The sequence below is a fragment of the Musca domestica genome, unplaced genomic scaffold (assembly GCF_030504385.1).
Source record: "Musca domestica strain aabys unplaced genomic scaffold, Musca_domestica.polishedcontigs.V.1.1 2, whole genome shotgun sequence".
In the NCBI taxonomy this organism is placed as follows: domain Eukaryota; kingdom Metazoa; phylum Arthropoda; class Insecta; order Diptera; family Muscidae; genus Musca; species Musca domestica.
In genome coordinates this window covers 25,593,635-25,612,912 of record NW_026712249.1, presented here as the reverse complement: position 1 = coordinate 25,612,912, position 19,278 = coordinate 25,593,635, and the positions used below count along the sequence as shown (strand labels likewise).

At 35.4% G+C, this 19,278-nt stretch overlaps 1 protein-coding gene across 1 annotated transcript in view; it reads right to left on the bottom strand.

The window, feature by feature from the left end:
* Window positions 1–9,526: 9,526 nt before the first annotated feature.
* The window catches only part of LOC101891798 (protein yellow), a 39,424-nt gene continuing 29,672 nt past the window's right edge, over window positions 9,527–19,278 (bottom strand). The window contains 1 exon segment of the mRNA XM_011292650.3: window positions 9,527–11,272. Coding sequence (XP_011290952.2) covers window positions 9,939–11,272 — 1,334 coding nt within the window. The 3' untranslated portion in view covers window positions 9,527–9,938.

Sequence of the window (19,278 nt, the reverse complement as noted above, 5' to 3'; positions counted from 1 at the left end):
GGACGGAAATGTTCTGCAACCAATTTGGTCTAAAGAGATCTACTGTCTAAAACCGCTTTTTCGATGAGGCAGTATCAAATGATATTTATGAGGGTATAAAAACAGGTAAAAAAGCACCTAACTTCGGCCGAGACGAACTTTTAATACTCTCCACCATTTGGAAGGAACTTGAAAAATTGCAAAAAATTCTGTAAAAAATATTATACGAAGGCGTGGATACACAATTTTTTGCTGTAGACTGTAGTACTCAAATTTTAAATCTAAAATAACGAATAAAGGAAGGTAAGGAGGTATACGGAAACGTGAACCTACATAGTCAACTTTGGCCAAAAAATGAAGGAACCATTACGAACTTCAAATGCGAAATTTGAAAAATTTCGGCCTGTAATATTTCTAAAATCATAAAAATACCGAATAAAGGGATGTACCGTTACATGGGTCCATACTTAGTACGCATCACTAGGTTGTAGTACTCATTACGAACTTCAAATACAAAGTTTGAAACAATTCCGGGAAATAATATCACTGTAATCATGGAAATACCGATAGGTACCATTATTTGAGGGCTATACTAAGACATGGCCCGACATGGCCCTTATACACACATGTGTGCAAAATTTTAGCCTTCTATACCATTTCGTTTCCGTTCAATTAAAACAGATAGACGTCATCGTTAAATCGGCTTAGCATTTTACGCTGATCAAGGAGTTACAAAAGGAATAGTATGTTGGAGGTATAACTAGTCTATATATTTTTCCCTTTCAATAACAATTTCCCAATTCAAGGCAACAACCCAATTCAGCTACACCCACCCTCGTTGATTCTGTTAAACAAATTGGCGCTTACACAAAAGTAAATACCTCACATAATTTTTGTTAAAGAAGGTGAAGTTTTTTTTTTTTTTTGGTTTTTTGTACCGCCCGTCCTTAAAGTACGAACGAAGGCAAAACAATAAAGGATGGTTAGTTATAAAACAAATACTTTAAGCGAGGTAATATTGAATTCCCACTGCTCCGGCATAACAAGGTAGTCGTAGTAACAATTTGCCATTGTGGCGAACTACAAGTTGCATACAGGTCTTAACCGCATTGTGGTGGTAACGACGACGACAATGGCTCTTGCCATGGCCGGTGGGGCTAAGAGCTGTTATTTGTTTTGTTGTTTTTGTTTTTGGTCGGTGAGCTTGAGCACCTTGTTATAGTGTTAATAGTAGCAAGTGTTGTTTTAGCCACTTGTGGCGTCAAGTTTTGCATCTCGTTGCTGTTGCTTGATTATATAGTTTAATATTCATGCGAACGGCCCATAAGCCGCTTATTGTTTGCACGAAGCTCTTCTCCTCTCTCTAGGTAGTATATAGTTAAAGGAACCTGGCAAAAAAAGCCCTTTTAAGTGGGTTGTTACTACCATTTGCAATTGAGCTTGGTCCAAAAACTAGCAGCGCTACCGCTCAGACTGATGATGATGGCCTTAGCCGAACATACATATGTGTGTATGCCTCGCCAGGATCGATGGATGGCTGCATTTAACAGTTCATTAAAATCATCATGTGTGAGTTGGTTTTCGACTGGCTGAATGGTGTCTGTCAGTGGTGTTGCCCGGTCGCCGTGTTAAAACAAACACGTTGTGCATTAACTTTCGCCCTTGTTTGTTTGTTTAACGCGAAAGTTTTGCAACAACAGCCCCGCCCACATGCAGAGGCCGCCAAAAATGTTATTACCGATATAAATCACATTCATTCGGCAGCCAGCATAAAGATTCCGATTCTTGCTTCTGTTGGTTTTTCGTGGTGGTGGTGGTGGTACTGGTAATGGTAGTTCATCATCACCAGCAACAGAAGCAACAGCCACGATCAATCTGTAAATCATCTTAACCTGAACGCCACCGTTAAGGAGTAGTTTTTTGGTAGCAAAATTTACTTATCTCCGGCTGATAAATTCAAAATTTACAACACACATACACGAGCGTGCACACGCACACACATGTAGATATGTGTAATGCCCCCTTTGGCAAATGATCAGCCAGATTCTTTGAATTTGTTAAGATTGCATTATGATATGTTGCATTTATTTAGAGTTGATATTTACCAAGCAACGGCGAAAATCGTGGTGTGACCAACCAACCAGCCAGCCAACCGCCTAACCTTATCGCTTCCGAACAGAAGTTGTTAAATGATAAATTTTGTTTTGTTCATTCACATTTTTGGGGTTTTGCGTGAGGTTATCTTGTTAAAACGTTTCGTTCAATTTACATTGATGGAAGTTTAGATTGTTGCCGTAATTATCTGTAATGGAGGACAAACAAGCTCAAGTAGGATGGCATAAGTGGGTTGTCACTACACTCGAAATAAAAGGGGGGTTATTCGGTTGTAATGGAATGCAGAACGTGAAATATATACGTAAGAAAAGCAGAGATTATTTTGAGATTTTTATGCAGTCTGCAAATTTGGCCAGAAATAGGTCCTGATCGAGACATATCTGATTTTTTTCATCCTTTCGACAAATTCCTTGAAAATGTAAAATATCTACTTTTTAATTATATAGGAAAATATATTGCATAATTTAAGGAGTACGGATTAAACATTCATATTTCAATCGTTGTGGGATACATAGGATACTTTTTTAATTTTAATATTAAAATTCATAACAGCAAATCACACGAACGATATTTCCAAAGACTTTGAACGATATTTCCAATGACGGAAAGAGTGGACCGGCATATCCCATATTTTCATTGAATGTAAGGTTCATAGAAATATTGAGATACACAAAGTTTGAAGAAAATTGCTGACCTGTATCGAATTTAATAAGACATATCATTATTATCAAGTTAAAAAGCAGCTAAGTTCGACCGGACCGAACCTTTTATACCCTCCACTGTTTGGAAGGAACTTGAAAATTTTCACAAAAAAATTTCCGGAAACTACAACTTAAATGAAAACTGTTATATGGAGACTATACAATGACGTGGACCTGATTACGAAATGTCATAGGTTGAAGTACCCATTACGAACTTCAAATACCAAATTTGAAACAATTCCAGTTAATAATGTCTCTAAAATCATAAAAATACCGAATATCGGGAGATTCCGTTTTATGGGGGCTATACGAAGACGTGGACCTGCTCAGACAATTTTCTGTTTTAGGCTGTAGTATCCATTTCGAACTTCAAGTACCCAATTTGAAGCAATTCTGGTGAATAATGTCGCTAAAGTCATCGAAATATCGAATATCGGAAGGTACTGTTATATGAGGGCTATACGAAGACGTGGACCTGCACAGACAATTTTCTGTCTTAGGCTGTAGCATCCATTACGAACATCAAATACGCAATTTTAAACAATTCCGGTGAATACTGTCGCTAAAGTCATCAAAATACCGAATATCGGGAGGATCCGTTATATGGGGGCTATACGAAGACGTGGACCTGCGCAGACAATTTTCTGTCTTAGGCTGTGGTATCCATTACGAACTTCAAATACTAAATTTTAAATAGTTCCGGTGAATAATGTCGCTAAAATTATCAAAATACCGAATATTGGGGGGTACCCTTATATGGGAGCTATACGAAGACGTGGACTTGCGCAGACAATCTCCTGTCATAGGCTGTATCAACAACTACGAACTTCAAATACCAAATTTTAAACAATTCCGGTGAATAATGTAGCTAAAATCATCAAAATACCGAATATTTGGGGGGTACCCTTATATGGGAGCTATACGAAGACGTGGATCTGCACAGACAATTTTCTGTCTTAGGCTGTAATATCCATTACGAACTTCTAATACCAAATTTGAAACAATTCCGGTGAATAAGGTCGCTAAAATCATCAAAATACCGAATATCGGAAAATACCGTTTTATGGGGGCTATACGAAGACGTGAACCTGCACAGACAATTTTCTGTCGTAGGCCCTAGTATCCATTACGAACTTCAAATACCAAATTTGAAACAATTCCGGTGAATAATGTCGCTAAATTCATCAAAATACCGAATATTGGGGTTACCTTTATATGGTGGCTATACGAAGACGTAGACCTGCACAGACAATCTCCTATCATAGGCTGTAAAATCTATTACGAACTTCAAATACCAAATTTGAAAAAAATCCGGTGAAAAATGTCGCTAAAATCATCAAAATACCGAATATCGGGAGGTACCGTTATATGGGGGCTATACGAAGACATGAACCTGCACAGACAATCTCCTTTCATAGGCTGTAGTATCCATTTCGAACTTCAAGTACCCAATTTGAAACAATTCATCACAATACCGAATATCGGGAGGTACCGTTATATGAAGGGCTATACGAAGACGTGGAACTGCGCAGACAATTTCTTATATCCTTGTGAGTGTTTGTAAAAATTTTGTAAAATTTTTGGTTATTCAAAAATTTGACCCTTTTTGGGGAAGGAACCAGAAAAAATGGTCCGATCTCTAACATCTTTATAACATAATTTGTGTTAATAGAGATAGAAGTCTGAATGGAATCGGATGTCAAATTCGCGTTTTATGCACTTCATATATATTAAAAAGTTTGACCATTTGTTGGGGAGGTACCAGAAGGGGCGACCGATATATCCCATCTTCAAAAAAAAAAAAAAAACTGTAATGTGTGTAATTTGAAGAAAATTCGGTTATAATTATTCAAAACGTTGACCCTTTGTGGGGGAGTTACTTGATGGAGTGGACTGATATTGACAATTTTCGCACCTAGTCTATCATTTTTGGAAATATTAGAATTTACAAAGTTGGAGCAAAAATGAATTATCCTTTCTCCTTCTATCCAGTAAAGTATTTTTTTTTTTTTTTTTTTGGGAAATTTCGACCTTTTGTGAGGTAGGTACAATTTTACCCTGTGTAATTCCCTATCTTGCTGATCGCACCAGGTTCATAATCTCTAAATTTTTATTGTGTATCATCTCCCGTTTTTATTTGAGTGTAAAAATTGTTCATTATTTTAAAATATTATTTACAATTTCGACGTCCCTTCATCTACTATTGATGAATGTTGTCCTCATTCATTCTGTACTTCCTTGAGACAATGTGTGACTTTTAACAGCGAACGTGTTGGCAACCAAACGTGTCACAATTATGTGATGAAACTTGTGTTGTTCACTACGTTATCTATACTCGTGGCATCTTCCAAGTGGTGGTTACACACAAGTGGCAGTAGTTGATGAAAAGACATCATTCATGGTCTCTCGCCAAGATGATCGATTTTATCGTCCATCATGTTCTCCTCCAACGGTATATCAGGTTTCTGGCGCATCGACACCCATTACTTTAAATAAATTTCCTTGAAAACTTTCGACATTTCAAAGTCAATAAACGTCTCGCCATATAGTTTTCAATCATTGAAATAAATGTTTATCGTTATTGTTGGCAAAAGCCGTCTCTCATCGTCGCGTAAGATCATTATTTAGATTATCTTTAATCAATTTTGTAATTATTTAGAACATTAAAAGGCGATAAATTTTAAATTTGCGTTCAGTTACTTCCGTGGGTTTTCTTTTCTTTTGTTATGTAGTGTGTGGTTGTATTTAATTTCCTTGTTTTTTGCTCTTATCTGAAATTGGAATATTGAAAATTACATTTTAATTAATGTAAATTGCCTTAAAATATGCTTCATTTGTTAAGATGTTATAAATGAGTTAAGATAGCATCTACATAACGGCATTGCCAGATGTATTGGTGTAGGTTGTAAAAAGGCACTCTTATTGGGTTATTGTTAGCGTCCAATTAGAAACTTCAAAATAATTATGGAAATGTGAAAGACATGTAAAAAAATATATTTAATTTTCGGATTTTTAAGAATAGGTCTAATAATAATCAGTAAAGAAAAATTAAAAGTAGGTGGGGACCGGCTTAGTGATACCTACACCAGTATGGATATTTAGTAGAGCTGCCCGTAAGAAATAGAAAACCAGTAAGGAAATGCCAAAAGTCGGGTGGGGCATACTATGCACCACTATGCGTATTTAGTTGGGCTTCCGTAACAAAACAATTTTATATTAAAACTATATCCAACTCTGAATCGATATTTAAGAAATTTGACGGGGGATTGTGTACCACTAGTACCAAATAACTTGTACCTGTATAGTGGATAATAAGACTTCAATAAGAACTATATTAAAAATACTTATTGGAGCAATAGATATACCGGACCGAGTTTCACCAAATGATAAAACTCTGTTGAATATGAAAAAATCTATTCAATTTGGGCTGATATTACATATATGGTAAGCAATAACCGTAAAATCGGATGAAGATGTATATCAAAGCTATATAAAAAGCCTAAACCGATCTCGACAAAATTTGGCAGAGGTATTTTCGAGCAGTATCTGATGCCCGTTGTCAAATATCATTGTTGTGGAGTTCATATTAAGCATGTGAGGGACTGTAACACCAAATCGAATAAAACATATATATGAGAGCTATAGCTATATCTGAACCGATTTTCACCAAATTTGAAGTACTTGTTACTAATATGAATTCAGTCGGAATTGTTAAAATTCCGTCCATTTGGTCTGATATTAGCCATATGGTGCTATATCCTAATCTGATCCGATCTCGATAAAATCTGACAGAGGTATTTTTGAGCTCCATAAGTTATCTGTTACCAAGTATCATTCTTATGGAGTGCATATTACGCATGTGAGGGACTTAAAACCCCAACAATTGGAAAAAACATATATATGGGAGCTATAGCTATATCTGAACCGATTTACACCAAATTGTATGAACGGGTTTCTAGGATGAATTCAGTCGTAATTGCAAAATTCTATCTGCGCTGATATCAGAGATTTAACCTGATATCGGATACAGATATATATGGGAGCTACATCCTAATCTGAACCAGTCTGGATAAAATTTAAGAGAGGTATTTTCGAGCAGTTTCTGATGTCCGGTACCAAATATCATTCTTTGAGAGTGCATATTACGCATTTGAGGGACTTAAAACCGCAAATCGGATGAATATATATATATATGGGGAATAAAGCTAAATCTGAACCGATTTTCTCCAAATTGCTTGTACATACTTGCTTCAAGACTGAATTCGGTGGAATGTAAAAAAAAATTAAGGTTATTTGGACTTATATTGTTCTGCTAAAAAAATTACTTAAATTTCGGAATAATATAAAAGGAATATTATGAGTTTTCAAAATTGTTCCTATTTATGAAGGAAGTTATATCATAAGCCAACTATGTTTTAGAAGAACTTTTAGAAGTGTATATATATTTTTTTTTTTTGGAAGTCACTAGCGGATTTCACCTTTTATAAATTATTACCACCTGCACCTTAAAATTGAAGATTCTCTCCAACAGTTCGTGTTAGGCCTTTTTATTACACAAAATGCAAAAGTTGTTCAGTTTGAGAAAATCTTATAATCAAAACATCATACATCGGAGTAGATTTTAAGACTTCCAAGATTTTATATATTATTCAAGTTTTTCATATTTCGGAAAGATAATAAAAAAAATGTTTACTTTTAACAACAAAAAGTGTTCGAAATCTTTCATTTTGATTTTTTTCGAAGAGGATATTAGTAAATCTATTGCATAGTGGACGCACATAGAATTTTTCTAAACAAATGATTTCAACTACTCCATATTTAAACCCTAGAAACCAACAGTGATCGCAATATCAAATTTTGGAATTTCAGCTCTCTCCTCTCACCTAATACCAAATATAGTTATATTTAGTTCTTATCGTACAGTTAAAATACGAATTTTCAAAATAATTTCCATTTCACAACTTCAGATACCAACAGTGACCCTATTATCAAATTACAGCTAAATTCCTTCGCCCAATATCAAATTTAGTATAATTTAGTACTTTTCGTACAATTCCAAAACCACCTCCATATCTTAATTCCAAATATTAACAGAGGTCTCATATGTAATTTCTTCATTCCAGCACAATCCCTTCACCCAATACCCAATTTAGTACCACGTATTACTTTTCGAACAATTTTATTACACATTTCCAAAACTACCTCCAAATCTCTTTTCCAGATACCAACAGAGGCCATAATATCAAGTTTGAGGTATCCAGCCCTATCCACTTACTCAATACTAAATTTAGTACCATTTAGTACTTTTCGTATAATTAGCCCGACTAGGTCGGTCTACACAGAAACAGGGATCCTAATGCCAAATTTCGGAGTTAAAGCCCTATATTTTCACCCAATAGAAAATTGTTAATAATATATTCCCATTAAGTACTTTTCGTACAATTATAGTACGCATTTCCGAAATCACCTCTTTATCACAAACTTACCACCAACAGGGACCCCAATACAAATTTTTGAAATTGCAGCTTTATCCGTCATCACATTTCCAAAACCACCTTTATATATCAAACTTATTTTCCCACCTTGATTCTTATTCCAAATTTTAGGAGTTTAGTAGCATTTTAGAACTTTTTATAACCAAAATTTCGAATTTCCACAAACCCTTTAGTACATCTATCCTGCACTTCATCTGTGGCTCTCATTCCCAATTTCAGAATTCTTACTCACCACACTTCCAATTTGTTTCATATTTTAGTATTATAAGCTCAAATTTCCCTAACATCCAATGAAAATCTTATTTCCAAACTTCAGGATGGTTCACAACGGTTAAATTGCACAAAATTTTGTAGAATTTAGTACACACGTATATTAATATTATTATTATTACATTTCAGGATTCCAACTTTACCTGTTCACTCAAAATTTAATTTGTACCAAATTTAGTACCATTTAGTACACATAACTACAAATTTCCAAAACTACGTATATTCCTCAGTCCCAAAATTCAATAGTAATGTTATTTCTAAATTTCAGATTTCAAGCACTATATGTTTACCTAATACAAAATTGAACCAAATTAAGTGCCATTTAGTACTTTTAGTGCACATAAGTTCACATTTCGAAAACTTCCTCCATATCCCAATCCCACACTCCGCCATTAAGGTTAATTTCAAATGTTAGCTTCATCCGTTCCTGCAAATTCAAATTGTACTAAATTTAGTACGGTTTAGTACTTTTCGTATATATGAGTACACAATTCGAAAACTACCTCCTTACATCGACTCTACTCCTCAACCTTGATTCCCATTCCGAATTTCAGCTCCAACCGTTCACGAGATACGAAATGGTACCAAATGTATTACAATTTAGTACTTTTCGTACACTTACACTTATAGTGCGAGTTTCCAAAAACCCTTTGGTGCATCTACACATCATACACTCCATCAGTGACCCTCATTCCAAAGTTAAGACTTCTAGCTCTATTACGTCCTTAAATACAAAGGATACCATTTTCAGTACCTTTTAATACTTATCGTACCGTTCTAGTACGAATTTCCAAAAACCCAGCCTTATCTGACCCCTTCGGACCAAGAGTGACCATCGTGCAAAATTTCAAGATTCCAGCATCAGGCGTTTCTTCTGGGTGTTGACTCTCAACCAATCAGTTCTATCTACATATGTAGATAGTTCTTTGTTTACACAAAATGAGACAAAGACTCGACACATATATTTTTTTAAATTAATATAGAAAAAAATATTTTATTTATAAATTTTTTGTTTATTTAACAGATACATGAGTATTTTTTTGTCATTATAAAATACATATATATAAAATCCAATAATTAAACAAAAAATACAAACATATATGCCAAATAATGATAATGGTCAAATGAAATAAAATAAATGAAAACACGTATCTATGTAAATAATAAAAAAATAATAAATTCAGCACTAAACATTACATACATACAAACATATACAGTTATTGAAAATATGATAATTATATAAATTTGCAATACTTCTTCACGATATGAACCACAATGACAGAATTCTTAATAAAAAAATAAACAAACACAGACACAAGACATTTAGACTAATGATGGGCGGATGTGGAGTGGGGGGGCGGTTGCTGCGGATGACGATCTAGTGATGTTGCTGCCACCAGGGAACGGAACGTGATGTGGCATAACTACCCAGACCTTCACGGGCAGCTGGTGCGGGATGTTGAATCTGTTGGATTTGTGCTATCGCCGGGAATAGATGAGGTCCATTCGCGGCATCATAGGTAAGGGCATTGTGTTGTTGATTGTACAAAAAGGCATTAGGAACATTCGGGCGCTGTGAGCCACTGTAGGGTGGCAAATATGAGGGACGTGATGAGGGAATTGCTACGTAGGATGGCTTGGCTGTGGGATTTAAGTACGTCTTGGGATAGATGGGATGTAGGGGCTTTACAGCGGCAACTGAGTTGTGGGGGCCATACACATTGCTGCGTTGATCGCAGACAGTGCCCTCAATGAGCGTGCTCAGGGGAGCGGTATAGATACGGAAGTTCACATCATTGTAATCCAATTCGGAAAGCAAAAACACCGGCATACGATCTGAGAGTACCCAAACATCTTTGTTTTCATCGATTTTAACATCAGCGGGGAACACCAGACCCACATCATCACGATCCACAATACCATGGAACTGGGGTGAGTAGGGCATGGACGAATGCCAACAACCCACAGAATTTTGATCGATTAAATTGAACAACTCAACACCATCTTCGCTCATAACACGGGCAGTGGTGTGAGAATTGGGTCCACGTTCATCCAAAGCAATAAAGTCATGATAGCTATCCTCAACACGAGTTTCATCACGCAAAATCCGAGTGGATACAGCAAATTGCCTATGACTGGCCAGGGGGCTGAAATACATCGTGCGATAACCATCCGAACGAATGGGCGACAAAGCCATGCCAAAGATGCCCTCCTCACCCCACTGGAAATTGAGACCGGCAATGTTGTAATCACCTCTCAAGGGATCGGGGAAGAAGTACGAATGTCCCGAGAAACGCCATGACTTATTCTGTTCCCATGAATAGGCAATCAAACCATAACCCAACTCATCAGAGAAATAAGCAAAAGCATCATCACAACTCTTGCCAATGTCCACAGCAATGTTGGCAATAAAAGTATTTGCATTCGTGTCCTCCGGCCTCAGCTCATAGCGGCGTATGCGTGTGTGTGTGGCCAAATCGAAAACATTCACGGCATAGGGACAGGGGTTGGTGGTGGTGTTGCCAATACCCAAAGTGCCAGTGTCCAAAACCCACAAACGACCACATTCATCAACCTTAATACGATAAGCTGTGGTAATGCTGTTTGCACAATCTCCAGCTGTATTTGAACGCCAGTCGGGATAGGGTATCAATGCAGGAGAACCGGTAACGCTATGATCCATATTAATGTAAGTCAATGTGGCTGGTATACCTGCAAAGCAAATGAAAAAAAATTGAAAATTATTTAATTAATGTTTCAAAGACAATATATTTGCAGGAGCAAAACTTGTTGTGGTTTGCCAGAATAACACACTGCCAATAAATAATGACTGTTAAAAATTATTAAATGCATATAATTATTTTCGAAAAACTGCATTGTAAATATGGAAAACTGACACTTTGCAGTTTTCACAAACTGTAATTACGGTAATTCATTTTTTCCAATTACAATACTTATCGCATTTGTTGCATAACGCTGCATAAATTCTGAAATGTTCATTTTTGGGTTGAAATGTTAAAGACAGTGGCTCAATTATTCCTTTACAGAGTTGGATTAATGTACATGTTTTAATGTTAATTTAATGTTATGTTATGAGCATCATGGGTCTGTTAACTGCCAAACTACAGAGATATGTTAACATGCTTATGTTAAATTTACATTTATTTTGTCTGTTTTTACAGAGACATCTTGATAAATAGATATAAAAGTAAAGCATACTTTTAGGCATTAATTTCAAAGATATAAGAAAATGTAATAAACCCTGGAAAGAATTTATGGGAAAATGCTTTAAGGTCTGTAAAATGCATAAAAATAGACTAGTCGCTTCCAATTTTTTTTATTCGATTTCCTATTGAAAAGACCAAAAATGAAAAATATTATTTTGGATAGTAATTATTAAAAGCCACGATTTACAAATATATGTACATTTTGTTTTAATATTGGTCATACCATTAAAATGATGTAGTGCTTTTTACTAATTAACCCATAATAATAAGTTAATCTGGATGTGAAGACACATTTCCTACATTGTCGGTATTGATATACGTATTTAATATTGTATATGACTAAAATTTTTATCCAAAATATAAAAAAATGGGAAAATTTGTATAGAAGATGCCATTTAGAGGCATTCACCAAAAAATATGCCTTCTATATTTTGCAATATGCGTTTTAGTTTGTGTTGATAACGTATTTCATATTCACTTAAATTATTATTATTTTTATTAAATTAAGTAATTATTAATATTATTAAGTATTCAATTAATAAAAAAATACGGAAGAGCATATTGGCATATACCGATGTTTATTTATCATAACCGACTTCTTCTCAGACTTAAACTCCATTTTATCAATTGAGACGAAAAATGTTAGCTATAATCCTCAAAACAAAAACCTTGAATATAACAAGGATCTACCACAACCTCAGCTTTATATTTTCTATAATTTTCAATTAAAATAATACATGTTCCCTGTTCATTTTTTTTTCAAAGTTTGTTAAAAGGACACTGGTTTTGATACTATATGTATATGTTCCTTTTGTTTTGGGGTTGTTTTTTTTTCGATTTTTAGTTAGATTGGGCCACAAATTGTGTAACACATCGAAATATTGGTCCTGCACATAGAAATGTATATAAGGATCTTCCTATCTCGCCAAGCTCAATCGATCTTGCCATGCATGTTAGATTGTAATCACTCTACAGGTCCGATACTCACGAAATTTAGTATGGAGGTGGGATTATGATCGGCTGAAATCTAAGATATCGCATATATAGAAAAATATATACAATCTCACATATCGAAGAAGGGCTGGACGGATTTTGACAACTCTCAACAATTCAGAATTGCCTTTTTGCTAAATATCAAGCTAAAAAGTATCAGTCGGTTTTGCCGACAGACGTGTACCCCCACCCAATGTTCGATAATTTAAATACGGTGAGATGAAAAAATAGCAACCAACTTCAGACTCCTGTCATTTCTAAGCCACTCGTCCAACAGCTGTTAGAATTATTCCAGTGATAGCTCATTATAAAGGGTACAAAAGCATTTTGGTGACAGTTTTCCAGAAAAAAAGTTATTCTTCATGGAATTCAAGTGATTTCTTTATATTTAACTGGAAAATCACAAGTGCCTATCGTTAGAGTACTCCAGCATTTAAATGTGAATAAGTTTTATATGTATCCTACCATCGCTCGTTACCGTGATACTGGTAGAGTAACCCGACGTCAAGGAAGTGGACGGAAGGAACAACAATATCAGCAGAAATGGCTCGAAAAGTAAAGAAGCGACTTGATCGAAACCCGCGTTGCAGTGGCCGAAAAATGGCTCGTTAGCTAAACATATCGCAATATTCCATTCGGCAAATATTGAAAAATGAGCTCTGGGAAAAGCCATTGAAACTCGAAAAAGTGTAAGAACTTATACCGCAACAGAAAGAAAATAGACTCTAAAGAGTTGCTTCGCTTGGCCGAAGGTGGTGAACTACCGAATTAGTTATATCCGATGAGAAAACATTCGTTGTCCAGCATTTTGTAAACAAACAATATGATCGAGTTTACTTTACAAAGAGGTCAGCTGAAAATGTGCATCTTCGGTTGGCCATCAGAACTCGAGCGCCGGCCATGGTAATAGTGTGGGCCGCCATAACAGCCGATTGTTGCCCTTCGCTCGTTTTAATCGACCGTGGCATCAGAATAAATGCCGAATATTATAGCAAAAATATTCTGGAGGGTGTATTAAAGTCTTGGGCACGCCGCAGACCTTGTACATTCCAACAGGACTCAGCACCATCCCACTCAGCACGTGCCACCCAAGAGTGCTTTCAAAATGAGGTTCCTCGCTACATTTCCAACGCATTTCCATGGCTACCAAAATCTCTGGATACCAATCCGTTGGACTATTGTGTCTATAGTATTTTGGCAAGTAAGGTTGGCACTAAAATATACCAAAATGTCGATCATCTCAAGCAAGCGCTTCGCCCAAAATACCGCAGAGCAACATTCGGGCAGCGTATGACGGTTTCATTGTCCGTTTTAAGGTCGTAATTCGTGCCAAAGGTCGAACAAATCTAAATTTATTCTAAAATTTGATGCTATTTCCGGCATTTTTTGCATTCATTCAATAAGATTTAAAAAAATTCTAAATTTTTGGCATTTGACTTTTTTGCAGTTTTTTTTTATCTCACCCTGCTTAACGATTCATCAACGCCCAGACGAAGCTGTTGAATCTAGAATCTTGATATTTTAGGTTAGGGCCACTCTTGGTCCGAAATTCGTACTAGAACGGTACGAAATGTATTAAAAAGTACTAAATATTGTACCCTTTGAAGTTGAGGAAGCGGTAGAGCTAGAACTCTTAAAGTTAGAATGAGGGTCACTGATGGAGTGTATGATAGATATAACTAAGGGGTTTTGAAAATCCGCACTTTAAGTGTACGAAAAGCACTAAAATGTACTACATTTGATACAATATCGTATCATGTGAAGGGTTAGGGTTAAAACTTGAAATTTACAATGGGAATGTAGGTTTAGGAGTAGAGTCGATGTAAGGAGGAAGTTCTGGAAATGTGTACTCATGTATACGAAAAGCACTAAACGGTACTAAATTTGGTACAATTTGAATTTGGAGAAATGGTTGGAGCTGGAATCTTAAAATTTGTACTTAAATGGTATTTTAAATAAATGGTACTAAATTTGGTACAATTTTCATTTTGGGTGAACCGATAGAGCTGGAATTATGAAATTTTGAAATAAGATTACTATTGCATTCTGGGACTATAGAATGTAGGTAGTTTTGTAAATTCATTCTTATGTATACTAAATGGGAGAACCAATAGAGTTGGCATATTGAAATTTGAAAATAAAATTTCTGTATGATGTAGTTAGTTATGAAAATTTGTACTAAATGGTACTAAATTTCGTACAATTTGGGTGAAATAATATATATAATATATGGTACTAAATTTGGTACAATTTGTATTTAGGCGAACCGGTGCGGATGGAATGCTGAAATTTTGAATTGAGCTTACTGTGGGAGTGTAGGATTGTGGTATCTAGGAAGCTTTGGAGATTCGTGCTTATGTGTACTACATTTAGAACAATTAGGATTTGGGTGTGTACAAATTGGAAATTGGAATTGTGGTGAACCAATAGAGATGAAACTTTTATAATATACTTTCTAGGGGATTGTATGAATGAGATATGGAGGTAGTTTTAGAAATGTTGAGGGTAAGATTGGATTATGTAGAAGTTTGGAAATTCGTACTCGTGTGTAATAAATTTGGAAAAATTTGGATTTATGCGAACCAATAAGGCTGGAATCCTGACATTTACAATTAGGTTGACTGTTGAAGTGTAGAATCGGGGTATGTACTAAAAAAACACGAGATTTATTGCAATATGTATTTGAGGGTGGAATCTTGAAATTTGGAATTGGGATTACTATTGCCAGTACCTCTCCAACATATATGGTACAATTTTGAAGAGCCATGTATATTATATAAATATAACGATGATTTGTTTAAATTTTGCACAACGCAATGTTAGTAAACCAAGGTCACATCTTTGGATTCTGGTTAAACGGAAATCTTCGATATATAATTTTTGATCATAAAATAACAATGGCAGAATGATCATAAGTGGGGATTTTAAATGTTTTATAAGTTTAATTAATTTAATTTTATTTTTGATACAAATTTTAAAGAAGACCTCTTCCGAACTCCTAAAAACGTCCTCTTCTATGCCATGTTAAAGCATTTTTTGTACAGTTTTTCTTACCAACATTTTTACAAATCTATAAATATAATGATAACAACAACAATTTTGGCGGATTTTTTCCAATATAACTTCACTTTCCTCCTTAATGCAAATTATTGGTGTTAGCTTTTTTTACTAAGACCGAATTTTTTTTCTTCACAAATTTTTATAAGGCAACTATCTCCCAGGACTAATTAAATACCATTTATCTTATGACTTCTTTTTGCCATCACCTGTTGCATAGGATGTCTATAAATTAATAATCCGACATTTTAAACGTGTGAAAATAATAATTGACATATCGCCGTAATAAACATTTCGTTAACAACTTCATTAAATTACAATTAACCAGTTTCGTTGGCAATTAAAAAAACGCATGTTAAACATTATCATCTATTAGCGTTCAAACAACCATTAAAATTTAAAAATTACCACCGAAAAAAATTTACGATACTCCTCAAAAAAGAAAACACCATTGACAGTCATTCCATGTCCATCGTGTGGTGTCGGTGTTGTGTGGCTAAAATGCAAATAAAATTTGATTAAATTACCATATATTAAATGTCATGGTATGGCCACTTCAAATAACCAAAGACAAGTTGTGAAAACCTCTCATCGACTTCAATCTTCACTTCAACAAATGATGTCCAAAACCAGACAGCCAACAAGACAGTAGGAACAACCAACAGCGGCAAACAACTGTCTTGGGAAATTATTTTTACATCAAATGTTTGATTCAATAATCAAGATCACCGAATAAGTGTTTGTTTCGATACGCAGATTACAGCGAATGCTCAGATATCACTTTGTGATGACGATGATGATTGGGCACAAAAAAAGCCTAGTGGCTGTGGTAAAAAAATTCAAATGACAGCAACAGCGCCATTGAAACAACATTCGAAATATGGTGCACAGTGTTTCCTGTCCACACGCTATTTGGATGAGGAATTTCCTACTGGTAGTGCAAAATTGAGTCATTGTGGTTCGTCATGTTTTACATCCATATAGGGATTCAAAATCAAAACTATGCATTAATGATGACTTAATAAATGGAATTTTTTTATTTATTTGATAGACGTATGATATCCTTAAAAGATGGACAATCTTCTAGATATCGTTTATATGCAGGAAGCATTATAAAAACCTTCAATGGATATAATACCTTCAAACATTCGTCTAAAAATGTTTACGATGTTCTAAAAGCATCCTATAACTAAAAAAGAAATAAATCTTTATAAACTTTAAGAAGCCTTTTATAGATAAAATACTATGTGTAGGTCTTTTGTGGATGGAATACCATCTAGAGATATTCGGTAGAACGAAGACTTTTTTAATACCTTCTAGGGATAGGAACGCTTGAAAGATATCTTCTATAGCTAAAATAACTTCTGAGAGGTTTTCTAAAATTTGGGCGGTATCCTAAATTTATTCTAAATGCATTCTATGTATAGAAAACCTACAAAAATTGTTATATAGATAATAGACTATCCGAAATTGGGTAATAATATAATGGAGAACCTTATAAAAGAAAGTTTTCTAATCGTTGTTATACCCTCCATCATAGTATGGAGAGTATATTAAGTTTGTCATTCCATAATCATAAAATTCTATGTCGATTTAGCAATATCCATCCGTCTATCCGTCTGTAGAAATCACTCTAGCTTCCGAACAAAATGAAGTAGGTTGATAAAAAATTACTCAAATGTGTATTATGTCTGCAGGACTTTTGGTATTGAAAATGGGCCATGTAGATTCACATTTTCGTATAGCCCCCATATAACGGTACCTCCCTATATTCGGTTTTTTGATGATATTAGCAACATTATTTACCGGAATTGTTTAAAATTTAGTATTTGAAGTTCGTAATGGATATTACAGCCTGTGACAGAACATTTTCTGTGCAAGACTCGTCTTCGTACAGCCCCCATATAACGGTACCCCGATATACGGTATATCGATGATTTTAACGACATTATTTACCGGAAATGTTACAAATTTCGCATTTGATGTTCGTAATGGATGCTACAGCCTATGACAGAAAATTGTCTGTGCTGGTCCACGTTTTATAACCCCCATTGTACCTCCCTATATTCGGTATTTTGATGATTTGAGCTACATTATAAGCAGATTTTTTTTCTAGTTTCGCATTTGAACGTTGTAATAGCTTATGACAAAAATTGCCTACGCAGGTCCTCGTCGTCGTATAGACCCTGTATAGATCTTTTAAATTGCCAAATTTGTACCAAATGGTGGAGGGTATTCAAAGTTCGGGCCGTCCGAACTTACCGCTTTTTTACATGTTTAAATAAAAACATTTTAGAGAGCTTCAAAGGATAGAATTTCTTCAAAGATGTTTTCTACGGTTAGTTGCAAGACATTTTCAGAGGTCTTCCATGATTAGAATTTCTTTTAAGAGGTATTTTATAGCTTTATATACCTCCTAGAAACCTTATCAAACGCCATCATTTTCCCATATTTTTTAAATTTTATTAATTGAAAGCAAAAAATGTCGGAGCTAGCATCAAATTTTAGAATCAGTTTAGATTTGTTCGAATTGGCCATCTTTGACACGAATTATGGCCTTCAAACGGCCAATGAAACCGTCACACGATGCTCGAATGTTGCTCTGCGGTATTTCATTTCATTCCCAATGAAGCGCTTGTTTGAGGTGATTGACACTTTGGCATTTTTAGTGCCAACCTTGCTTTCCAAAATACTCCAGACACAATAATCCAACGCGTTGGTATTTTGGTGGCCATTTGGTGGTTGGTTGGAGATTTTGGTTGCCATTGTGCGCTGGAAATGAAGCGAGGAACCTCATTTTGTAACCATTCATGGGTGGCGCTGAGTACGATTATGTTGAGTCCTGTCTAAGGTTTGCAGACAAAATGTTAGCGTGCCCAAGGCTTTAATACAACCTCCAGAATATTTTCGAGATAATATTCGGCATTTTTCTGATGCCACAATCGATTAATAGGAGCGGAGAGCGACCATCGGCTGTTATGGCGGCCCACACCATCACCATGGCCGGCGCTTGACTTCTGATGGCCAACCGAAGGTGCACATTTTCAGCTAACCTCTTGGCAAGTAAACACGATCATTTTGTTTGCTTACAAACTGCTGGATAACGAATGTTTTCTCATCGGAGAAAACCAAATTCGGCTGTTCACCACTTTCGGCCGAGCGAAGCAACTCTTTAGCTCTTTTGAGTCTATTTTCTTTTTGTTGCGGTGCGGTGTAAGTTCTTGTATTTTTTGGAATTTACATGACTTTACCCCTAGCTCATTTTTCAATATTTGCCGAATGGAATATTGCGATATATTCAGCTCACGAGCCATTTTTCGGCCACTGCGACGCGGGTTTCGATCAAGTCGCTTCTTTACTTTTCGAACTATTTCTGGTGATGTTGCTGTTTTCTTCCGTCCACTTCCTTGACGTCGGGCTATGCTACTAGTATCACGGTAA